Source organism: Pseudochaenichthys georgianus, unplaced genomic scaffold, assembly GCF_902827115.2.
Source record: "Pseudochaenichthys georgianus unplaced genomic scaffold, fPseGeo1.2 scaffold_506_arrow_ctg1, whole genome shotgun sequence".
In the NCBI taxonomy this organism is placed as follows: Eukaryota; Metazoa; Chordata; class Actinopteri; order Perciformes; family Channichthyidae; genus Pseudochaenichthys; species Pseudochaenichthys georgianus.
This window is the reverse complement of record NW_027263067.1, coordinates 178,869-200,033: the sequence shown is the minus strand read 5'-3', so window position 1 is coordinate 200,033 and position 21,165 is coordinate 178,869. Positions and strand designations below refer to the sequence as shown.

The 21,165-nt window shown below is 49.7% G+C and overlaps 1 protein-coding gene across 1 annotated transcript; it reads left to right on the top strand.

The window, feature by feature from the left end:
- The first annotated feature begins 3,283 nt into the window (after positions 1-3,283).
- Positions 3,284-19,850, top strand: LOC117442929 (integrin alpha-5-like). Its single transcript, XM_071202513.1, has 6 exons — positions 3,284-3,342; positions 4,382-4,526; positions 8,061-8,174; positions 9,632-9,733; positions 9,818-9,940; positions 19,159-19,850. The coding sequence occupies exons 1-6, from the start codon at positions 3,284-3,286 to the stop codon at positions 19,240-19,242; spliced, it is 627 nt and encodes a 208-aa protein (XP_071058614.1). The 3' UTR covers positions 19,243-19,850.
- The last annotated feature ends 1,315 nt before the right edge of the window (positions 19,851-21,165 follow it).

Below are 21,165 nucleotides of genomic sequence, written 5' to 3'. Positions count from 1 at the left end.
CAGCGAGTCTGCAGCGGTGCTGACTTGAGACCGGTCTCTACCTGACCGGAGTCACGCTGTGTGTCCCCGTCAAGTAGTTCCAGCAAACATCCACTGATAAACTGCGATGTTAACAACCTCGTGATGACCTCATATGTTTTTAACTTAGGATCAAACCTGTGTTTAGTCTAGAAAAAGGTAAATGTGTGCTTTTTATTATAAAGTTGTGTATATTTACAGACCGTTGCAAAAACTAAGAAGCTTATAAACATCAGGTATAAAACTAAAAGAGCTTTGAAACACAATGAAAGATGTTTGGAGTTTTATTTGAGTTATTCATTTAAACTTTTTGTCTAAGAGATGCTGATTTGAAACCGTTGTTACATACAGTTACGGCACTTCCTGTTTCTGCCGGAGAGAGGGGAGGCCGTCCCAAAGCTTGCTGCTGTGTTTACTCCCTCCATCTGACAGGAGGGAGCCTCGTTGAGCTGCGAGGGTGGCTATAGACGGAGTTCACTCCGTCACGGAGGGGTAGCGTCGAGGGAGTGGTTTGGGATTGGGCCTAAAACACGTTACCTTCGTCACACATATATTCCTAACGACATAGACAAAGTACTTTCTCGTTTGGCAGTGTACTGGTTTATTAATACAGTGTTGTCACAATTGAGTTTTGTTTAATTCTTAATTCACACATATATTTGTACTATAAGATAAATTATTTGAAAGATAAAATAAGAAGTACTTTATTGATCCTAATTTGGGATTTCTTTTTTATTCGGGACATGTGAAGGAAGGACAAATGCATAAAAACCTCCTGGGGTTATGTAAAGCATATTAAAAGAAAGATAATTACTTAGCACATTGTGTTTTAACTGTCCACACTTTGAGCCATGGCTAACATGGAGACGTACTTAAGCATATCAATTGATAACAATGCATCCCAAAAACTCCAATCCGTTACAAAAGCATAATGTATCAGTGAGAGTCATAAGACACACTCAAGGACACTCGTTCATACAACAGTTGAGCATGCACACATACTGTATGTCCTAGCTAGCATTACTCGTGATATGGCTTCAAGCTATTACAGGAAAATAAAGTTCAAACATTTGGCCACCGAATGAATGCAGCAGGACCAGGCATTCTTCTTCATGTCACAACCTGGCGCCTACAATACCCACAATGCAATTTAAATGGGGGAAGTTCATTTAAACATTCTAGGGATGCATCATACGTAGTGGATAAATCGTTGCTGCTCAGCCTTGCTTCAAATGTTGCATCTCAAAAAAAAATGTTCCCCATTGACCACCATTATAAGAGAGCCGTCTGCTATACTGTTGACGGTTTTAGGATGCCTCCAACTGCACATTCATTTCAATTATTACTTTTTCTATTTAACATTTAAGCCATGTGGGAACTTGTGGGCGGGGTCAGCGGGAGAAACTCTACTCCACATATTTAGTTGTCCTCATAACCAGAAAGAAAACCTGGAAGTATTTTGTCGTATGCCCCAAACAAGCTAGCATTTATTGGATTAAATAGGAGCCATGTTCAGTTCCAGTATCCAGTTCTTTCAATACATGGTAAAGATGCTGACTGTAGTGACATAACTCAAATAAATCCCTTTGGAGCAGGGGGGTCAAACACAATTTCATCGCGGGCCACATTGGAATTATGGTTGCACTCAAAGGGCCGGTTGTAACTTTAAGACTATATAAATATTTAATATATATAAAATGATGTATTATGTTACATTATTGCCTCTGCATTGGATTATTATAGGATAGGGTAATAACTTCATAATTAACTACGTCTGAAAGCAGAAGTCTACGGCAAATAATTGCAAGTTTCTTCGGTGAGAATGTCACAAAATGATTTAAAAAGAAAAGCCAAATTCTGGAAAGAAAAGTAAAAAAAAGTAACATTTTGGAGGAAAAAAAAATTGAATTCTGAGAAAAAAGGCATATTTTGAAGAAAAAACAAACAAATTTGAGATGCATTGTGGGACATGTAGTTTATGGGCAATGCGCTTCTGTAAATCGCCATGTAACCGTATAATAAACATATTATATTCTTTGCAAGCTCTTTTTAAAGAGGTTTTCCCCACTGTTGGACCATCTGTGCTGGCAGTTTTAAACAACAGCCTGCTCTCAGGGAAGGTCCCCGAAAACCTGAAGCATGCAGTAGTGCAACCTCGTATTAAAAAACCCAGGCGGATCCCACAGTTCTGGCTAATTTTAGGCCCATTTCCAAAATGCCTTTTATGTCAAAGATCCTGGAGAAGATTGTCTACAGTCAAATTATGTTTTTTCTGGAAGAGAACAACATACTGGAGGTTTTCCAATCTGGTTTTAGAACTATGCACAGCACTGAAACAGCGCTTTTAAGAGTCTTTAATGACATCCTCTTATCTACTGACTCTGGGGACTGCGTTGTGCTCCTACTTATTGACTTAACTGCTGCTTTCGATACAGTCGACCATGACATCCTGATCTCCCGCTTGGAAAAGTGGGTGGGCATTGAGGGAAAAGCCCTGGAATGGTTCAGGTCATATTTGAAGGACAGAACTTTCTCTGTCAGCCTTGGTGACTCCGAGTCATCCTCTGCTCCACTCCTGTATGGGGTCCCACAGGGCTCAGTATTAGGCCCCCTGCTATTCTCCCTCTATTTGCTCCCTCTTGGGTCCATTTTTAGAAAGCACGGCATCGCATTCCACTGCTATGCTGACGATAGCCAGATTTCTGTCCCTCTAACAAAGAAGGAGGGTTACTCAATTAGCCCACTGCTAAAGTGTCTAGAGGACATACAGGCCTGGATGGCATGCAATTTCCTTAAACTCAATGAAGGAAAAACAGAAGTAATGGTTTTTGGTAGCACCACTGACACCACTTCTGTAGACCTGGGTCCCTTGCATCAGTACATCAAGCCCACCGTTACGAACCTTGGTATTAAAATGGACCGTGAACTCAAACTTGAGAGTCAGATTAAGTCGGTGGTAAAAACGAGCTTTTATCACCTGAGGCAGCTAGACAAAGTAAAACCTTTTCTCTCCAGACAACAGTTTGAGACAGTAATCCATGCCTTTGTCACCACCCGGCTGGACTACTGTAACTCTCTCTACATGGGGGTCAGTGGGTCCTCGCTCGCACGACTGCAGCGGGTGCAAAATGCTGCAGCAAGGCTCTTAACTGGCACACGGAAGTTTGACCACATTTCCCCTGTTTTGGCTTCTCTCCACTGGCTGCCAATTTATTTTAGGATCCATTTTTAAATTCTTTTATTTAATTTTAAATCCCTAAATGGCATGACCCCACCATACCTTGCTGAGCTGCTACAGCACTACACGCCGAACCGCCCTCTCAGGTCAGCGGACCAACTGCTCCTGAATGTGCCTAAAACCAGGTCAAAGCTCAGAGGGGGCGTTGCTTCTCTGTAGCGGCTCCCAAACTGTGGAACGCTCTGCCCCTGGAGATCAGACAGGCCTCCACACTGCCTGCTTTTAAATCGCTTCTTAAAACCGACCTCTTCTCCTTAGCGTTTTAACATTTGGCGTTTCAACATCTTTTAGAGTGTTGCTTTTTTGCATTTAAATTGTTTTTTGTTTTTACTTGTACTTGTTTTATGGTGTGTGAGCTGAGCTGTGTTTTATCTATTTGCCTGTACAGCACTTTGGTCTGGAGGTTTAAAGTGCTTTATAAATAAAGTTGTATTGTATTGTATTGTATTGTGGGGCCACAGAAAATGAAGTCACGGGCCGGATTTGGCCCCCGGGCCTTGAGTTTGACCCCCCTGCTGTGGAGCCTCCAAATGCTTCTTAATACTTTCCAAATATGTTGCAGTATTCCTGTAGACAGACGTTAATACGTTATCACTGTGAAGTTATTTTCTATGTTTCTCATATTCCATTTTATTTGTGTGGCAAGCAATGGTTGTATTTAAGGCGAGACACCCCAGGTGAATAGGGTAATTTTTTTAACTTAAAGGTATCAGCTAGACATTTCTCCAGTTAATTACTTACAGTAAGGCAATTGTCTTTTGTATTACAAGTTTTCTGAAATAGCACATTTAAATATACAAATTATCCATTATCTCATTAAATATGCACATATTTTAACACATTTCAGGAATCGAAATCTGAACTTTGGATATAGCAAAATTCAAAATTCTTGTTTCATTTTGTAGTCATATTAGTATCTAAGGCTTTTACAGAAGGGATATTGGATATCTCTTTTTATCACTCCATAAATCAGAAAAGACTGTCAACAGTCCACCACGGTGTACCCCAGGGCTCCGTACTTGGCCCCCTCCTGTTCACCATTTACATGCTCCCCCTCGGCCAGATCATCCGACATCATGGACTCAACTTCCACTGCTATGCTGATGATACCCAACTTTATCTCAGCACCACTCCATCCTCCCAGCTCCCCCCTCAGTCTCTCATCAACTGCCTGCATGACATCAAGACATGGATGTCTTCAAACTATCTAAAGCTGAACAGCGGTAAAACAGAGCTCATGGTTGTGGCACCCAAGGCACTGCTCCAGAAGGTTGGTGACTTCGTCCTTGAGGTCGACGGCTGCTCCATCTCCCCATCTCCTGAAGCCCGCAACCTGGGTGTGATCCTCGACTCCACCCTTTCCTACCATTCCCACGTCAAGTCTGTGACCAAATCGGCTTTCTACCACCTGCGGAACATTGCCAGACTCCAACCGTCACTCTCGGAGTCGGTTGCCGAGACCCTGGTGCATGCATTTGTCACCACCCGCTTGGACTACTGCAATGGTGTCCTGTTCGGGGTTCCCAACAAAACCCTGGACAGGCTCCAGTATGTCCAAAACTGTGCAGCTCGGGTCCTCACACACACAAAGCCGTGGCAGCACATCACTCCCACCCTCATCCACCTCCACTGGTTGCCGGTCAAGTTCCGCATAAACTATAAAGTCCTCCTCCTGACCTACAAGTCCCTCCATGCCCTTGCCCCCCAGTACCTATCGGACATCCTCCACCCACATGCCCCACCCCGGAACCTGCGGTCTTCAGACTCTGGCCTGCTCACCACCCCCCGCACCAAACTGAGAACCTTCGGGGACAGAGCCTTCAGTGTGGCAGCCCCCACCCTCTGGAACGCTCTCCCTGCGGAGATTCGCAACATCCCCCCACTGGACGCCTTCAAAAGGGCCCTCAAGTCCCATCTGTTCATCAAGGCTTTCGGCCCCTAATCGATCTGTTGTTTTGTCTGTCTGACCTTTGTTTTGTTTTGTTTTGTGTGTGCTCGCCCTATTCCTGTAAAGCGACCTTGGGTCCCTTGAAAGGCGCTATAGAAATATCAGTTATTATTATTATTATTAACAGCCCTAAAATATCAATTTTCGCCATGTTTTTAGGTATACAATGTTGTATAATTCAGGCTATGAATTATATGAACAAACCCTTATGTAAAAGCCTTCATAATATTGATAGGAATGTAACTGGAAGGTTTGGTGTATGTACGTGCTACTGAAGTTGACATTTTGAACTCAGAGTAGGAGAAAAAACGACCTTTAAAGATTGCAGTGAGGCGCTAGCTAAACCCTCCTGTTATTTGGATGACAGTTTGTGCCTCGCCGCACTCCGTGAAGGTATTTCATGTTCGGGGTCATTTGTTCTTTGTATAACCTTGCTTCGTGCAAGTGACAATTGTTGTCGTCTTCTCTGTGAAAGTTTTTTTCGCCGTTCTTTTGCCATTTTGAGATTTCAATTTCTAGCGGAAAGCTAACCAGGAAATGTTTTAGCACACCACGTGACGCATCTGAACAAATCACGTTGTCAGAAATTGACACCAGCCAATGAGATTTCGTTTCTTGGTTGAAGACCCCTTTGTGCTTTCACGATTGTGTGCTGATACAAAGGAAATGACCATATTTGGATCCGATGAGATTGTGCAGGAGAGACGGAGCTTTCCAGCGATATCTCTGTTGACATGGTGCACACAGCGGTCGCGGTACTTTATGTTACGTTAGAATGCTAACTTTTGGTGAATTTAGGAGAAATCTACAGACGCAAATAGACAAACTACAGTAAAATAAACACTTAAATGTGTATTTTGTACGTTTTCCTTCCAAAAGCCTGAAAGAAAACATGTTATAGAATCAAAATAGCACAAAATCTCAAAATTGACCAGTACTTGAAAAACGATGTTTTTGCCTGCCGTGTCTCGCCTTAACACATTCAAAAAGTCTCTCAAAACTCACTCTAGCTTTCAGTCTCTGACCCCCCTTCTACTCCGCACTTGGATTAGGACTACTGTTTTAGTTTTTTTGTTTTCTTTGTTTCGTTTCTGTTCTGATTTTATGTAAAGCGTATTTGAGCATTAGGAAAAGCGCTGTACACATCCCATGTTTTATCATTTAGCCTAGCTTAGCACAAACGCTGCAAGCATGATGCAACTGTTGTTCCAGATGCCCCAAAACCACAGTATTTCATTTTATTTATCCTACAAAGAATATACGTGTTTGCACTTAAAGGCATACCGAGCCCATTCAGAATGGTTAAGTGAGAAAATAACCAATTTCTGGGGTGGATTTACCTTTCCTCCTCTGACTTCCGGAGCACAGTTGGTCCTTATTAGGATGAAAGAGTTGCCTCCATGTGTCCAATAAAGACCCCCAGGAGGTGTTTGTTTTTCTCTGTTCCTCCCCCCCGCGACCCAGCATGTGGAGGGAATCACGGTGACGCTTTTCTTTCACCGACATACCACAACAAAACGCTCTTCAATTGGGTGTTGGGTGTTGGGTTGGGAGTGTGTTATTTCATTAGTGTGTGGCTCTCCCCTGAGGTGCTGTGGGACTTTCATTCAGTTCTGTTCGCATTCATGAAGTACATTTAAACCAAAATAGTCCATTCAGAGTGTAGGAAGACGAAGCACCGGCCTGTGACTTTAAGAAGATTGAGCTATAATGAGGTTATCTCTTTCAACAGAGGAAATGGGACTAGATATAATGAGCTCTGGTCAACATCTCCTGCTGCTGCCGGCTGTAATTGTTTGAGAGATGAAGTTAATTAGGCTTGTGATATACTGAGTTCCCTCTGTGCGGTTTGCATCGCTGACTGTAATGTTTGACAATTCATCTCTTATGGCATTCAGGCGATCTTGACCAAATTACTTCCCTGCTGTCGTTCCATGCACGCAAACACCACAACGTATATGAACGGTCTTTTGAATGGTTGTTGACGAAGTAAAAGCTGTCGGACTACGGTGAAACTGACGACAGATAGAAGCTGGAGGGAGGAGCGTCTCCAGGAAGAGACGATAAGATGTTCTTGAGATTAGATAATGGAGCAGTGGCCTCGTGAGGGGAAGTGTCTCGGACATATTCAGATATTCTGACGGCAATAATAAAACACTACAAAACCATAGTTGAACATTGAAAATGCACTTATAAAACGGCATAGTAGAATACTTACTTATTTGTATTTACTTGCACTATTTTATCTGTTTTAATCTTTTAATGTGTTGCACTGTTGACCTGAGATTTTCTTCGACATAACTACACTGTAGCTGTGTGCCAATGACAATAAATGCCATTGAATCTTGAAAAAACATGTTTTGCTAGCAGACCATTGCTCTAGCTAAGGAGGACGCTCAGATCAAAGGACTATGTGAAGTCATATCAATCCACAGAAAGAGGTCCGGTCAATTTATCGTCAATTTTGAAAAAACAAAGATGAGATTTCATTAACATCCATTAACAAAAATCGATAAAGCAAGGGTTAAAAATTCCTGTTTTCGGGAATACATCATTTTATTTATCAGGCGATGATCGGCATTTGAAGAAACACTTTTGTAAAAACCCTAAGAATATAGAAATTAAACTAAAAGTTCTACTGATTTCTGACTCAGTCATTCAGACTAAGATGCGGCCTATGTGTTGCAAACAGAACAATGTTTATCTGCCTGTTCTCTCTCTCCTTACCATGTATGGAAATCATAATTGTATACAACATCGTTCTGCAGAATAAACTGTGACATTTCATGTTGACTTGAGACTCCATCAGTACTGCTGAGTGTGCTGAGTGTGCTGAGTCTCTGTCTCTCTCCACAGAGCTGCTCTTCAGTGGAGTGCTGGCAGATTCAGTGTGATGTTGGGACGCTGGAGAGAGGAGCCAGCGTCATCCTGACTCTACGATCCAGACTTTGGGCCGAAACCTTCATCGAGGTGAGGCTACAGGAACTCTGCCGGGTCATGTTCAATCTGTTACAGTACAGGACACTCCATTCAAGAGGGAAACAGCGGCCGTTTCTCAAACGTGCTGCAGAGCCACTGTTTCAAGTATACTACGTCATCGAGTGGCGCCGAAGGCCTGTTTAAATGCCCAGCATTCGGCGCCACTCGATGACGTAGTATACTTGAAATAGTGGCCGTTTCTCAATCGCGAGGATGCTTGCTTGGTAGCACATGTCTTCCGAGTCACTTCCTTCAAAAGCTAGGCAAGAATCCTTCCTGGCAATCGGAAAACGAAGGGTGGAACAGGCTTGCAAGTGTGCAGGTGTGCGTCATATGAGAGGCCCCGCCTTACATTTTCCGCCACAGATTTGGGGAAATTGGTCTGTGCGCAAAGCATTGTGGGGATTTGAAGGACGTGAAGTCTGCCCATGTGCAGCCTCGAAATTACCCCCAAACCAAGGACGCGGCCTCGGTGGAATTCCAAGTATGCTGGAGATTGGAACAGTCCTTCGGCGGCACTCGATGACGTAGCATCCTTAAAATATTTGCTTGGAAGCCAGTTTCCTCGAGATTGAGAAACGGCCAGTGACTGTATGAGAGAAAGCAACGTCTAAAGATATGTGTTCCTATACTGCCCTCTGCTGGGAAGTACTAAGAGCACACTAGGCTTACAAGATGATTCGATTTAAGGCAAGGCACGTTTATGTATATAGCACCTTTCAACACAAGGCAATTCAAAGTGCTTTACAAAAATGAAAGACATGAAGACCAGAAACATGTTATAAAAGGCCCATGAGTTAAAGTGACAGCGCAGTGTGAGATACACACATCTGAAATGTTTAGCTCTCAAGCACTGCTAACTTTTTAGCAGAAACAGTCTTTCTTTCTTTCTACTTTCTTTTGAACTTACCTTTAGTTAAGTCAAGTGCTTCACGCTAAACGAACCCCCCTTTGGGAAATCTGACCCCATGGTACCTTTTAGTTTTCGCCGAAACTTTTCCTCTTTTTTTAACTGCACATTAGTTTAACTTTTCCTTCTGGGACTTTGTTGGTATCATCTGCATGTCATGGATTCATTGTTGCTATGTATATAAATGTCATGTTCTTAACGGTTGTATGTGAGGGACTACAGATGGGAATGAGCTAAAAGTGTATCCTCCGTGAACCACAAGTGATTCCTGCACCCCGTGGTACCTTGGGATTTACAACTTTTATACTGAACTCATAATGATAATAAATCAAGCAGACGAAGCTAAATGGTTTCCTAAAGACAGCGTTGTTTTGTTTACTGGTATCTTGTGTATGCTAAGGACAGAGGTGGTTCACATGTTGGGGCTAATCAGTGAATATCTGATAGGACTGTTTGTGTTCACTCTTAAAATGCTGAGCAGTGCTGTTTTTGAAGCGCTATATTCATTGTAAAGTGTTTGTGTTTTGCCGGTCCACAGAGGGTCTATAAGCAGTTTGTCCTGGAGTGCTCTGTTCACTACAAGGTGGACAAGATGCCTTATTCGATTCCTCCCACATTCAAGCCATCAGGATCCAAAAAGGTAATCTGTTGTTACTGAACATTAGACATGTTTACGTGTGAAGGTGGTACAACTCTGTGAAGGCTCACACATGCTGTTGTTCAGGTGGTGATGGCTGTGATGTGGAACAAACCGGACACACCTTTCCCTGTTCCAGTGTGGATCATCATCCTGGCTATCCTGGCTGGGCTGCTGTTACTCGCCCTGCTCATATATCTACTGTACAAGGTAACGAGTGGATACATAACCCCACTGTCTGACTGTCTGCCAGGTGTTAACATATTACTTAAAGCCATGACATGGAAAGTTGAAGTGGGGATTAGATAGTGAAGCTGGGGTGGAAGCTGGGGTGGAAGCTGGGTGGAAGCTGGGGTGGAAGCTGGGTGGAAGCTGAAGTGGAAGCTGGGGTGGAAGCTGGGGTGGAAGCTGGGGTGGAAGCTGGGGTGGAAGCTGGGGTGGAAGCTGGGGTGGAAGCTGGGTGGAAGCTGGGTGGAAGCTGAAGTGGAAGCTGGGGTGGAAGCTGGGTGGAAGCTGAAGTGGAAGCTGGGGTGGAAGCTGGGGTGGAAGCTGAAGTGGAAGCTGGGTGGAAGCTGGGTGGAAGCTGGGGTTGAAGCTGGGTGGAAGCTGGGGTGGAAGCTGAGGTGGAAGCTGGGGTGGAAGCTGGGGTGGAAGCTGGGGTTGAAGCTGGGTGGAAGCTGGGGTGGAAGCTGGGGTGGAAGCTGGGGTGGAAGCTGGGGTGGAAGCTGCGGTGGAAGCTGGGGTGGAAGCTGGGGTGGAAGCTGCGGTGGAAGCTGGGGTGGAAGCTGGGGTGGAATCTGGGTGGAAGCTGGGGTGAAAGCTGAGGTGGAAGATGGGTGGAAGTTGGGTGGAAGCTGGGGTGAAAGCTGGGGTGGAAGCTGGGGTGGAAGCTGGGGTGGAAGCTGAGGTGGAAGATGGGTGGAAGTTGGGTGGAAGCTGAGGTGAAAGCTGGGATGGAAGCTGAAGATCGGTGAAAGCTGGGTGAAAGCTGGGTGGAAGCTGGGTGGAAGCTGGGGTTGAAGCTGAGGTGGAAGCTGGGGTGGAAGCTGGGTGGAAGCTGAGGTGGAAGCTGAGGTGGAAGCTGGGTGGAAGCTGAGGTGGAAGCTGGGGTGGAAGCTGAGGTGGAAGCTGGGTGGAAGCTGGGGTGGAAGCTGAGGTGGAAGCTGGGGTGGAAGCTGAGGTGGAAGCTGGGGTGAAAGCTGGGTGAAAGCTGAGATGGAAGCTGGGTGGAAGCTGGGGTGGAAGCTGAGGTGGAAGCTGGGGTGGAAGCTGGGGTGGAAGCTGGGTGGAAGCTGGGTGGAAGCTGAGGTGGAAGCTGGGGTGGAAGCTGAGGTGGAAGCTGAGGTGGAAGCTGGGGTGGAAGCTGGGTGGAAGCTGGGTGGAAGCTGAGGTGGAAGCTGGGGTGGAAGCTGAGGTGGAAGCTGAGGTGGAAGCTGGGGTGGAAGCTGGGTGGAAGCTGGGTGGAAGCTGAGGTGGAAGCTGGGGTGGAAGCTGAGGTGGAAGCTGGGGTGGAAGCTGAGGTGGAAGCTGGGGTGGAAGCTGAGGTGGAAGCTGAGGTGGAAGCTGGGGTGGAAGCTGAGGTGGAAGCTGGGGTGTAAGCTGGGGTGGAAGCTGGGGTGTAAGCTGGGGTGGAAGCTGAGGTGAAAGCTGAGGTGAAAGCTGGGGTGGAAGCTGGGGTGGAAGCTGAGGTGGAAGCTGGGGTGGAAGCTGAGGTGGAAGCTGAGGTGGAAGCTGAGGTGGAAGCTGAGGTGGAAGATGGGTGGAAGCTGAGGTGGAAGATGGGTGGAAGCTGGGTGGAAGCTGGGTGGAAAGCTGGGGTGGAAGATGGGTGGAAGCTGGGGTGGAAGCTGGGTGGAAGCTGGGGTGGAAGCTGAGGTGGAAGCTAGGGTGGAAGCTGGGGTGGAAGCTGAGGTGGAAGATGGGTGGAAGCTGGGGTGAAAGCTGGGGTGAAAGCTGGGGTGGAAGCTGGGTGGAAGATGGGTGGAAGCTGAGGTGGAAGCTGAGGTGGAAGCTGAGGTGGAAGATGGGTGGAAGCTGGGGTGGAAGCTGGGTGGAAGCTGGGGTGGAAGCTGAGGTGGAAGCTGAGGTGGAAGCTGGGTGGAAAGCTGGGATGGAAGCTGGGTGGAAGATGGGTGGAAGCTGGGGTGGAAGCTGGGTGGAAGCTGGGGTGGAAGCTGGGGTGGAAGCTGAGTGGAAGCTGGGGTGGAAGCTGAGGTGGAAGCTGAGGTGGAAGCTGAGGTGGAAGCTGGGGTGGAAGCTGGGGTGGAAGGTGAGGTGGAAGGTGAGGTGGAAGCTGGGGTGGAAGCTGGGTGGAAGCCGGGGTGGAAGGTGAGGTGGAAGCTGGGGTGGAAGCTGGGTGGAAACTGAGGTGGAAGCTGGGGTGGAAGCTGAAGTGGAAGCTGGGTGGAAGCTGGGTGGAAGCTGGGGTGGAAGCTGGGTGGCAGCTGGGGTGGAAGCTGGGGTGGAAGGTGAGGTGGAAGCTGGGGTGGAAGCTGGGTGGAAGCCGGGGTGGAAGGTGAGGTGGAAGCTGGGGTGGAAGCTGGGTGGAAACTGAGGTGGAAGCTTGGGTGGAAGCTGGGGTGGAAGCTGGGGTGGAAGCTGGGTGGAAGCTGGGTGGAAGCTGCGGTGGAAGCTGGGGTGGAAGCTGGGGTGGAAACTGGGTGGAAGCTGAGGTGGAAGCTGGGGTGGAAGCTGAAGTGGAAGCTGGGTGGAAGCTGGGGTGGAAGCTGGGGTGGAAGCTGGGTGGCAGCTGGGGTGGAAGGTGAGGTGGAAGCTGGGTGGAAGCCGGGGTGGAAGGTGAGGTGGAAGCTGGGTGGAAACTGAGGTGGAAGCTTGGGTGGAAGCTGAGGTGGAAGCTGGGTGGAAGCTGAGGTGGAAGCTGAGGTGGAAGCTGGGGTGGAAGCTGGGGTGGAAACTGGGTGGAAGCTGAGGTGGAAGCTGGGGTGGAAGCTGAGGTGGAAGATGAAGATCGGTGAAAGCTGGGTGGAAGCTGGGTGGAAGCTGGGTGGAAGCTGGGTGGAAGCTGGGGTTGAAGCTGAGGTGGAAGCTGGGGTGGAAGCTGGGTGGAAGCTGGGGTGAAAGCTGGGGTGGAAGCTGAGGTGGAAGATGAAGATCGGTGAAAGCTGGGTGGAAGCTGGGTGGAAGCTGGGTGGAAGCTGGGTGGAAGCTGGGTGGAAGCTGGGGTTGAAGCTGAGGTGGAAGCTGGGGTGGAAGCTGGGTGGAAGCTGAGGTGGAAGCTGAGGTGGAAGCTGGGTGGAAGCTGGGGTGGAAGCTGGGGTGGAAGCTGAGGTGGAAGCTGAGGTGGAAGCTGGGGTGGAAGCTGGGGTGGAAGCTGAGGTGGAAGCTGAGGTGGAAGCTGAGGTGGAAGCTGGGGTTGAAGCTGAGGTGGAAGCTGGGGTGGAAGCTGGGTGGAAGCTGGGTGGAAGCTGGGGTGAAAGCTGGGGTGGAAGCTGGGGTGGAAGCTGAGGTGGAAGCTGGGGTGGAAGCTGAGGTGGAAGCTGAGGTGGAAGCTGGGGTGGAAGCTGAGGTGGAAGCTGAGGTGGAAGATGGGTGGAAGCTGAGGTGGAAGATGGGTGGAAGCTGGGTGGAAAGCTGGGATGGAAGATGGGTGGAAGCTGGGGTGGAAGCTGGGGTGGAAGCTGAGGTGGAAGCTAGGGTGGAAGCTGGGGTGGAAGCTGAGGTGGAAGATGGGTGGAAGCTGGGTGGAAGCTGGGTGGAAGCTGGGGTGAAAGCTGGGGTGAAAGCTGGGGTGGAAGCTGGGTGGAAGATGGGTGGAAGCTGAGGTGGAAGATGGGTGGAAGCTGGGTGGAAGCTGGGTGGAATATGGGTGGAAGCTGGGTGGAAGCTGGGTGGAATATGGGTGGAAGCTGGGGTGGAAGCTGGGTGGAAGCTGGGGTGGAAGCTGAGGTGGAAGCTGAGGTGGAAGCTGGGTGGAAAGCTGGGATGGAAGCTGGGTGGAAGATGGGTGGAAGCTGAGGTGGAAGCTGAGGTGGAAGCTGGGTGGAAGCTGGGTGGAAGCTGGGGTGGAAGCTGAGGTGGAAGCTGAGGTGGAAGCTGGGGTGGAAGCTGAGGTGGAAGCTGAGGTGGAAGCTGAGGTGGAAGCTGAGGTGGAAGCTGGGGTGGAAGCTGAGGTGGAAGGTGAGGTGGAAGCTGGGGTGGAAGCTGGGTGGAAGCCGGGGTGGAAGTTGAGGTGGAAGCTGGGGTGGAAGCTGGGTGGAAACTGAGGTGGAAGCTTGGGTGGAAGCTGGGGTGGAAGCTGGGGTGGAAGCTGGGGTGGAAGCTGGGGTGGAAGCTGGGGTGGAAGCTGAGGTGGAAGCTGGGTGGAAGCTGGGTGGAAGCTGCGGTGGAAGCTGGGGTGGAAGCTGGGGTGGAAGCTGAGGTGGAAGCTGGGGTGGAAGCTGGGTGGAAGCTGGGGTGGAAGCTGGGGTGGAAGCTGGGTGGCAGCTGGGGTGGAAGCTGGGGTGGAAGGTGAGGTGGAAGCTGGGGTGGAAGCTGGGGTGGAAGCTGGGTGGAAGCTGGGTGGAAGCTGGGGTGGAAGCTGGGGTGGAAGGTGAGGTGGAAGCTGGGGTGGAAGGTGAGGTGGAAGCTGGGGTGGAAGGTGAGGTGGAAGCTGGGGTGGAAGCTGGGTGGAAGCCGGGGTGGAAGGTGAGGTGGAAGGTGAGGTGGAAGCTGGGGTGGAAGCTGGGGTGGAAACTGAGGTGGAAGCTGGGGTGGAAGCTGGGTGGAAGCTGAGGTGGAAGGTGAGGTGGAAGCTGGGGTGGAAGCTGGGTGGAAGCTGAGGTGGAAGGTGAGGTGGAAGCTGGGGTGGAAGGTGAGGTGGAAGCTGGGGTGGAAGCTGGGTGGAAGCTGGGGTGGAAGCTGGGTGGAAGCTGAGGTGGAAGCTGGGTGGAAGCTGGGTGGAAGCTGGGTGGAATATGGGTGGAAGCTGGGGTGGAAGCTGGGTGGAAGCTGGGGTGGAAGCTGAGGTGGAAGCTGAGGTGGAAGCTGGGTGGAAAGCTGGGATGGAAGCTGGGTGGAAGATGGGTGGAAGCTGGGGTGGAAGCTGGGTGGAAGCTGGGGTGGAAGCTGAGGTGGAAGCTGAGGTGGAAGCTGGGGTGGAAGCTGAGGTGGAAGCTGGGGTGGAAGCTGGGTGGAAGCTGGGTGGAAGCTGGGGTGAAAGCTGGGGTGGAAGCTGGGGTGGAAGCTGAGGTGGAAGCTGAGGTGGAAGCTGGGGTGGAAGCTGAGGTGGAAGCTGAGGTGGAAGATGGGTGGAAGCTGAGGTGGAAGATGGGTGGAAGCTGGGTGGAAAGCTGGGATGGAAGATGGGTGGAAGCTGGGGTGGAAGCTGGGGTGGAAGCTGAGGTGGAAGCTAGGGTGGAAGCTGGGGTGGAAGCTGGGGTGGAAGCTGGGGTGGAAGCTGGGTGGAAGCTGAGGTGGAAGCTGGGTGGAAGCTGGGTGGAAGCTGGGTGGAATATGGGTGGAAGCTGGGTGGAATATGGGTGGAATATGGGTGGAAGCTGGGGTGGAAGCTGGGTGGAAGCTGGGGTGGAAGCTGAGGTGGAAGCTGAGGTGGAAGCTGGGTGGAAAGCTGGGATGGAAGCTGGGTGGAAGATGGGTGGAAGCTGGGGTGGAAGCTGGGGTGGAAGCTGAGGTGGAAGCTGGGGTTGAAGCTGAGGTGGAAGCTGGGGTGGAAGCTGGGTGGAAGCTGGGTGGAAGCTGGGGTGGAAGCTGGGGTGGAAGCTGGGGTGGAAGCTGAGGTGGAAGCTGAGGTGGAAGCTGGGGTGGAAGCTGAGGTGGAAGCTGAGGTGGAAGATGGGTGGAAGCTGAGGTGGAAGATGGGTGGAAGCTGGGTGGAAAGCTGGGATGGAAGATGGGTGGAAGCTGGGGTGGAAGCTGGGGTGGAAGCTGAGGTGGAAGCTAGGGTGGAAGCTGGGGTGGAAGCTGAGGTGGAAGATGGGTGGAAGCTGGGTGGAAGCTGGGTGGAAGCTGGGGTGAAAGCTGGGGTGAAAGCTGGGGTGGAAGCTGGGTGGAAGATGGGTGGAAGCTGAGGTGGAAGATGGGTGGAAGCTGGGTGGAATATGGGGTGGAAGCTGAGGTGGAAGCTGAGGTGGAAGCTGAGGTGGAAGCTGAGGTGGAAGCTGGGGTGGAAGCTGAGGTGGAAGGTGAGGTGGAAGCTGGGGTGGAAGCTGGGTGGAAGCCGGGGTGGAAGCTGGGTGGAATATGGGTGGAAGCTGGGTGGAAGCTGGGTGGAATATGGGTGGAAGCTGGGGTGGAAGCTGGGTGGAAGCTGGGGTGGAAGCTGAGGTGGAAGCTGAGGTGGAAGCTGGGTGGAAAGCTGGGATGGAAGCTGGGTGGAAGATGGGTGGAAGCTGGGGTGGAAGCTGGGTGGAAGCTGGGGTGGAAGCTGAGGTGGAAGCTGAGGTGGAAGCTGGGTGGAAGCTGGGGTGGAAGCTGAGGTGGAAGCTGAGGTGGAAGCTGGGGTGGAAGCTGAGGTGGAAGCTGAGGTGGAAGCTGAGGTGGAAGCTGAGGTGGAAGCTGGGGTGGAAGCTGAGGTGGAAGCTGGGGTGGAAGCTGAGGTGGAAGCTGAGGTGGAAGCTGAGGTGGAAGCTGGGTGGAATATGGGTGGAAGCTGGGGTGGAAGCTGGGTGGAAGCTGGGGTGGAAGCTGAGGTGGAAGCTGAGGTGGAAGCTGGGTGGAAAGCTGGGATGGAAGCTGGGTGGAAGATGGGTGGAAGCTGGGGTGGAAGCTGGGTGGAAGCTGGGGTGGAAGCTGAGGTGGAAGCTGAGGTGGAAGCTGGGTGGAAGCTGGGGTGGAAGCTGAGGTGGAAGCTGAGGTGGAAGCTGAGGTGGAAGCTGGGGTGGAAGCTGAGGTGGAAGCTGAGGTGGAAGCTGAGGTGGAAGCTGAGGTGGAAGCTGAGGTGGAAGCTGGGGTGGAAGCTGAGGTGGAAGGTGAGGTGGAAGCTGGGGTGGAAGCTGGGTGGAAGCCGGGGTGGAAGTTGAGGTGGAAGCTGGGGTGGAAGCTGGGTGGAAACTGAGGTGGAAGCTTGGGTGGAAGCTGGGGTGGAAGCTGGGGTGGAAGCTGGGGTGGAAGCTGGGGTGGAAGCTGAGGTGGAAGCTGGGTGGAAGCTGGGTGGAAGCTGCGGTGGAAGCTGGGGTGGAAGCTGGGGTGGAAGCTGAGGTGGAAGCTGAGGTGGAAGCTGGGGTGGAAGCTGGGTGGAAGCTGGGGTGGAAGCTGGGGTGGAAGCTGGGTGGCAGCTGGGGTGGAAGCTGGGGTGGAAGGTGAGGTGGAAGCTGGGGTGGAAGGTGAGGTGGAAGCTGGGGTGGAAGCTGGGTGGAAGCCGGGGTGGAAGGTGAGGTGGAAGCTGGGGTGGAAGCTGGGTGGAAACTGAGGTGGAAGCTTGGGTGGAAGCTGGGGTGGAAGCTGGGGTGGAAGCTGAGGTGGAAGCTGGGTGGAAGCTGGGTGGAAGCTGCGGTGGAAGCTGGGGTGGAAGCTGGGGTGGAAACTGGGTGGAAGCTGAGGTGGAAGCTGAGGTGGAAGCTGGGGTGGAAGCCGGGGTGGAAGGTGAGGTGGAAGCTGGGGTGGAAGCTGGGTGGAAGCCGGGGTGGAAGGTGAGGTGGAAGCTGGGGTGGAAGCTGGGTGGAAACTGAGGTGGAAGCTTGGGTGGAAGCTGGGGTGGAAGCTGGGGTGGAAGCTGAGGTGGAAGCTGGGTGGAAGCTGGGTGGAAGCTGCGGTGGAAGCTGCGGTGGAAGCTGGGGTGGAAGCTGGGGTGGAAACTGGGTGGAAGCTGAGGTGGAAGCTGAGGTGGAAGCTGGGGTGGAAGCTGGGGTGGAAGCTGAAGTGGAAGCTGGGTGGAAGCTGGGTGGAAGCTGGGGTGGAAGCTGGGTGGCAGCTGGGGTGGAAGCTGGGGTGGAAGGTGAGGTGGAAGCTGGGGTGGAAGGTGAGGTGGAAGCTGGGGTGGAAGCTGGGTGGAAGCTGGGGTGGAAGGTGAGGTGGAAGCTGGGTGGAAGGTGAGGTGGAAGCTGGGTGGAAACTGAGGTGGAAGCTGGGGTGGAAGCTGGGGTGGAAGCTGGGTGGAAGCTGGGTGGAAGCTGGGGTGGAAGCTGGGGTGGAAGGTGAGGTGGAAGCTGGGGTGGAAGGTGAGGTGGAAGCTGGGGTGGAAGCTGGGTGGAAGCTGGGGTGGAAGCTGGGGTGGAAACTGGGTGGAAGCTGAGGTGGAAGCTGGGTGGAAGCTGAGGTGGAAGCTGGGGTGGAAGCTGGGGTGGAAACTGGGTGGAAGCTGAGGTGGAAGCTGGGGTGGAAGCTGGGGTGGAAGCTGGGTGGAAGCTGGGTGGAAGCTGGGGTGGAAGCTGGGGTGGAAGGTGAGGTGGAAGCTGGGGTGGAAGGTGAGGTGGAAGCTGGGGTGGAAGGTGAGGTGGAAGCTGGGGTGGAAGCTGGGTGGAAGCCGGGGTGGAAGGTGAGGTGGAAGGTGAGGTGGAAGCTGGGGTGGAAGCTGGGGTGGAAACTGAGGTGGAAGCTGGGGTGGAAGCTGGGTGGAAGCTGAGGTGGAAGGTGAGGTGGAAGCTGGGGTGGAAGCTGGGGCAGACGAGCAGCAGCGACGTGGAAGTGCAGCAATAGCAGCAGAAAGCAATGCATAGAGAGAGATCTGCAGGTTCAATAGAGCGGCATATTAAGGAGACTGTGTTTGGTTGGTTGTAGAGCGGCGAGGGGCGTTATGTGTGAATGCAGCATAAGTGCTCGAGTTGACTGCCTGAACTAGCTCGCAGGCTTCGCCCCATTTCTGTAACTCTGGCACAACAATTTCCTTCTGGATAAATAAAGTCTTATCTTAAACCCACAAACAATCAACGAAGAGATGCAATGAGATTCAAATATCTACTATATTCCCTTGTTATACTATATATAACAAGGGAAATAACACGTTCTGACTGTCTGGCAGGTGCTAGGATATTCTTTAAAGTTTCACAAGGAGACACAACTTTCACAGAAAGAAACACAAAACCATCACAAAGGTCTCTTTTAGTCACAAAACAAAGTTTCTCATGCCATTTCGGGTGATGTACAATTCATCTGACAGACTATGTTTGAGTGTTTCTATGAAAGCTTATCAGAATCAGAGTCAGGTTTATTATCAGGTAGGTACGTACGAGGACTTTGACTTGGTGTTTTGGTGCATACTGTACATAACACACAACAATTTAAAAAAGACACAGATAGCGAGCTATTTGAAGAACACTGTAATACAAATATAGTAAGATAGCATTAAAATAAAGCAGTAATTTACATTGAAATAGAATTCAATAAATTATATAATATAAAATATGTGCAGTAAGCAGTATTGTGTAATTTTCCTCAGTATAATAAATAATAATATTGAAGTGTAATTTACATTAAACCCATTTTTGTCGGATATATCTTAGTTCTGATCCGCCTCTCTCCATGTCTCCCTGCAGATGGGCTTCTTTAAGAGGTCCGATCCGTACGGGACCACCATGGAAAAGGCCCAGCTCAAACCCCAGGCCTCGTCTGAAGCTTAGATCCTCCCTGCTCCACACCACTGGAACCACCGGCACATTCCCGAAGCATGCAGAAGATGAGCAGGAGAACCCATTCCAGACGGGACAGTTATGGGTCACTGGACATGCACTGCAAAGCCACAGCAGGAAAGACTACCAAGGTCATGAGGTTGAAACGCTCTGCTGTTTGGGACGTGTTGAATCAGAGCACGGTGTATCAAGCTTCTGGACAGAAACGTCTCCCTGTGGAAAATACTCGGCGTGTGTTCCAGGAAACGATTATCAATACAGGAAGAAATGCAGCTCCAACAAAAAGCACTAACTCTGCAGCATGTCCTCGTCCCTGTTTAAAGCCATGTCTGCATCCCAGTGCTTGAAAGTTCCAGAAACGCCTGCCTTCGTATGGTTTAGACACCACTCTTTATTTATGGCACAGTGCTGTTCCCATTGGTCGTTGAAATTTGTTCTGTACTGTCTGCACGACAATCCTGATCAAACTGCAATGTTTAACTTGAATTATCCCTCTCCCATATTGGGAGGTGTGTATTGTTGTAATGTTCGTAATGTATTCATTGTGTTATGACCCGTTGGTGTTGTGGCCCAGAATAAAGCCTCTTTTTGTGTACCCATATACTCTCTTTTGTAGAGTGCTATTCGTGAGTATGTTGGACATAGTAACTAGGTACATTTACTCAAGTACAATTTTGAGATACTTGTACTTTACCTGAGTATGTCACTGTCCTGCGTCTTTGTATTTCTACTCCTCTACAGTTCAGAGGTACATGGTGTACTTTTACTCCACTACATGTATTTAATACCTTTAGTTTCTTCACAGATGTGGATGAATGATGTGAAATCTAACCAAGTGTTGAATCAGACTTTAGTTCCACCTGGAGTAAATCCACCAGCTACCCTGCAGTCTACAAAGTACTTCAGACTAGCTGCACCTTCACCAGCTACCCTGCAGTCTACAAAGTACTTCAGACTAGCTGCACCTTCACCAGCTTTGAGGACACTTTGATGATCAATCATTATAAAACATATCATATATATTATTCTGAGATGGACCAATCTGCACAACGACTACTTTTACTGTCTTTCACTATATTTTGATGAGAATACTTTTCTACTTTCACTTGAGGAACATTTTGAATGCAGGACTTTTACTGTGACAGAGTATTCCTACACTCTGGTACTTCTACTTTTACTCAAGTACAATATCTGAGTACTTCTACTTTTACTAAAGTACAAGACATGAGTACTTCTACTTTTACTCAAGTACAAGACATGAGTACTTCTACTTTTACTCAAGTACAATACCTGAGTACTTCTACTTTTACTCAAGTACAAGATCTGAGTACTTCTACTTTTACTCAAGTACAAGATCTGAGTACTTCTACTTTTACTACAGTACAAGATCTGAGTACTTCTACTTTTACTCAAGAACAAGACCTGAGTACTTCTACTTTTACTCAAGTACAAGACCTGAGTACTTCTACTTTTACTCAAGTACAAGACCTGAGTACTTCTCCCTCCTCTGGTAATAACAAAGTATGCAATAACATCAAATAGATTCAGATTTCCTGCAGAATGTATATATATTTTTAACCATTAGACATCAAACAAATCAACAATTTCCTAATTTCAGATTTTGAAATGTTTATATCAGATGTCTTCGCATTTTTTAAACTGTTTTGACTACATAATTAGTGATAGCAAAAACGGTATCACTTTATTGCAGTGCATTACCCCCTCTGCAGGTGATATATTGTATTGCCACTGACAGCAGTTTTCTGATGTGTTCATGTGCCTTCCCAAATTGTAGTACGTTTTACACTAATGTTTCTGTATCTATCGATGACTTTATCAAAACTCATGACAGAAAACGTGCATAAGCGATGGCGGAGCAAGTACTCACCTCATTATCTAAAAGTAGTAATACCA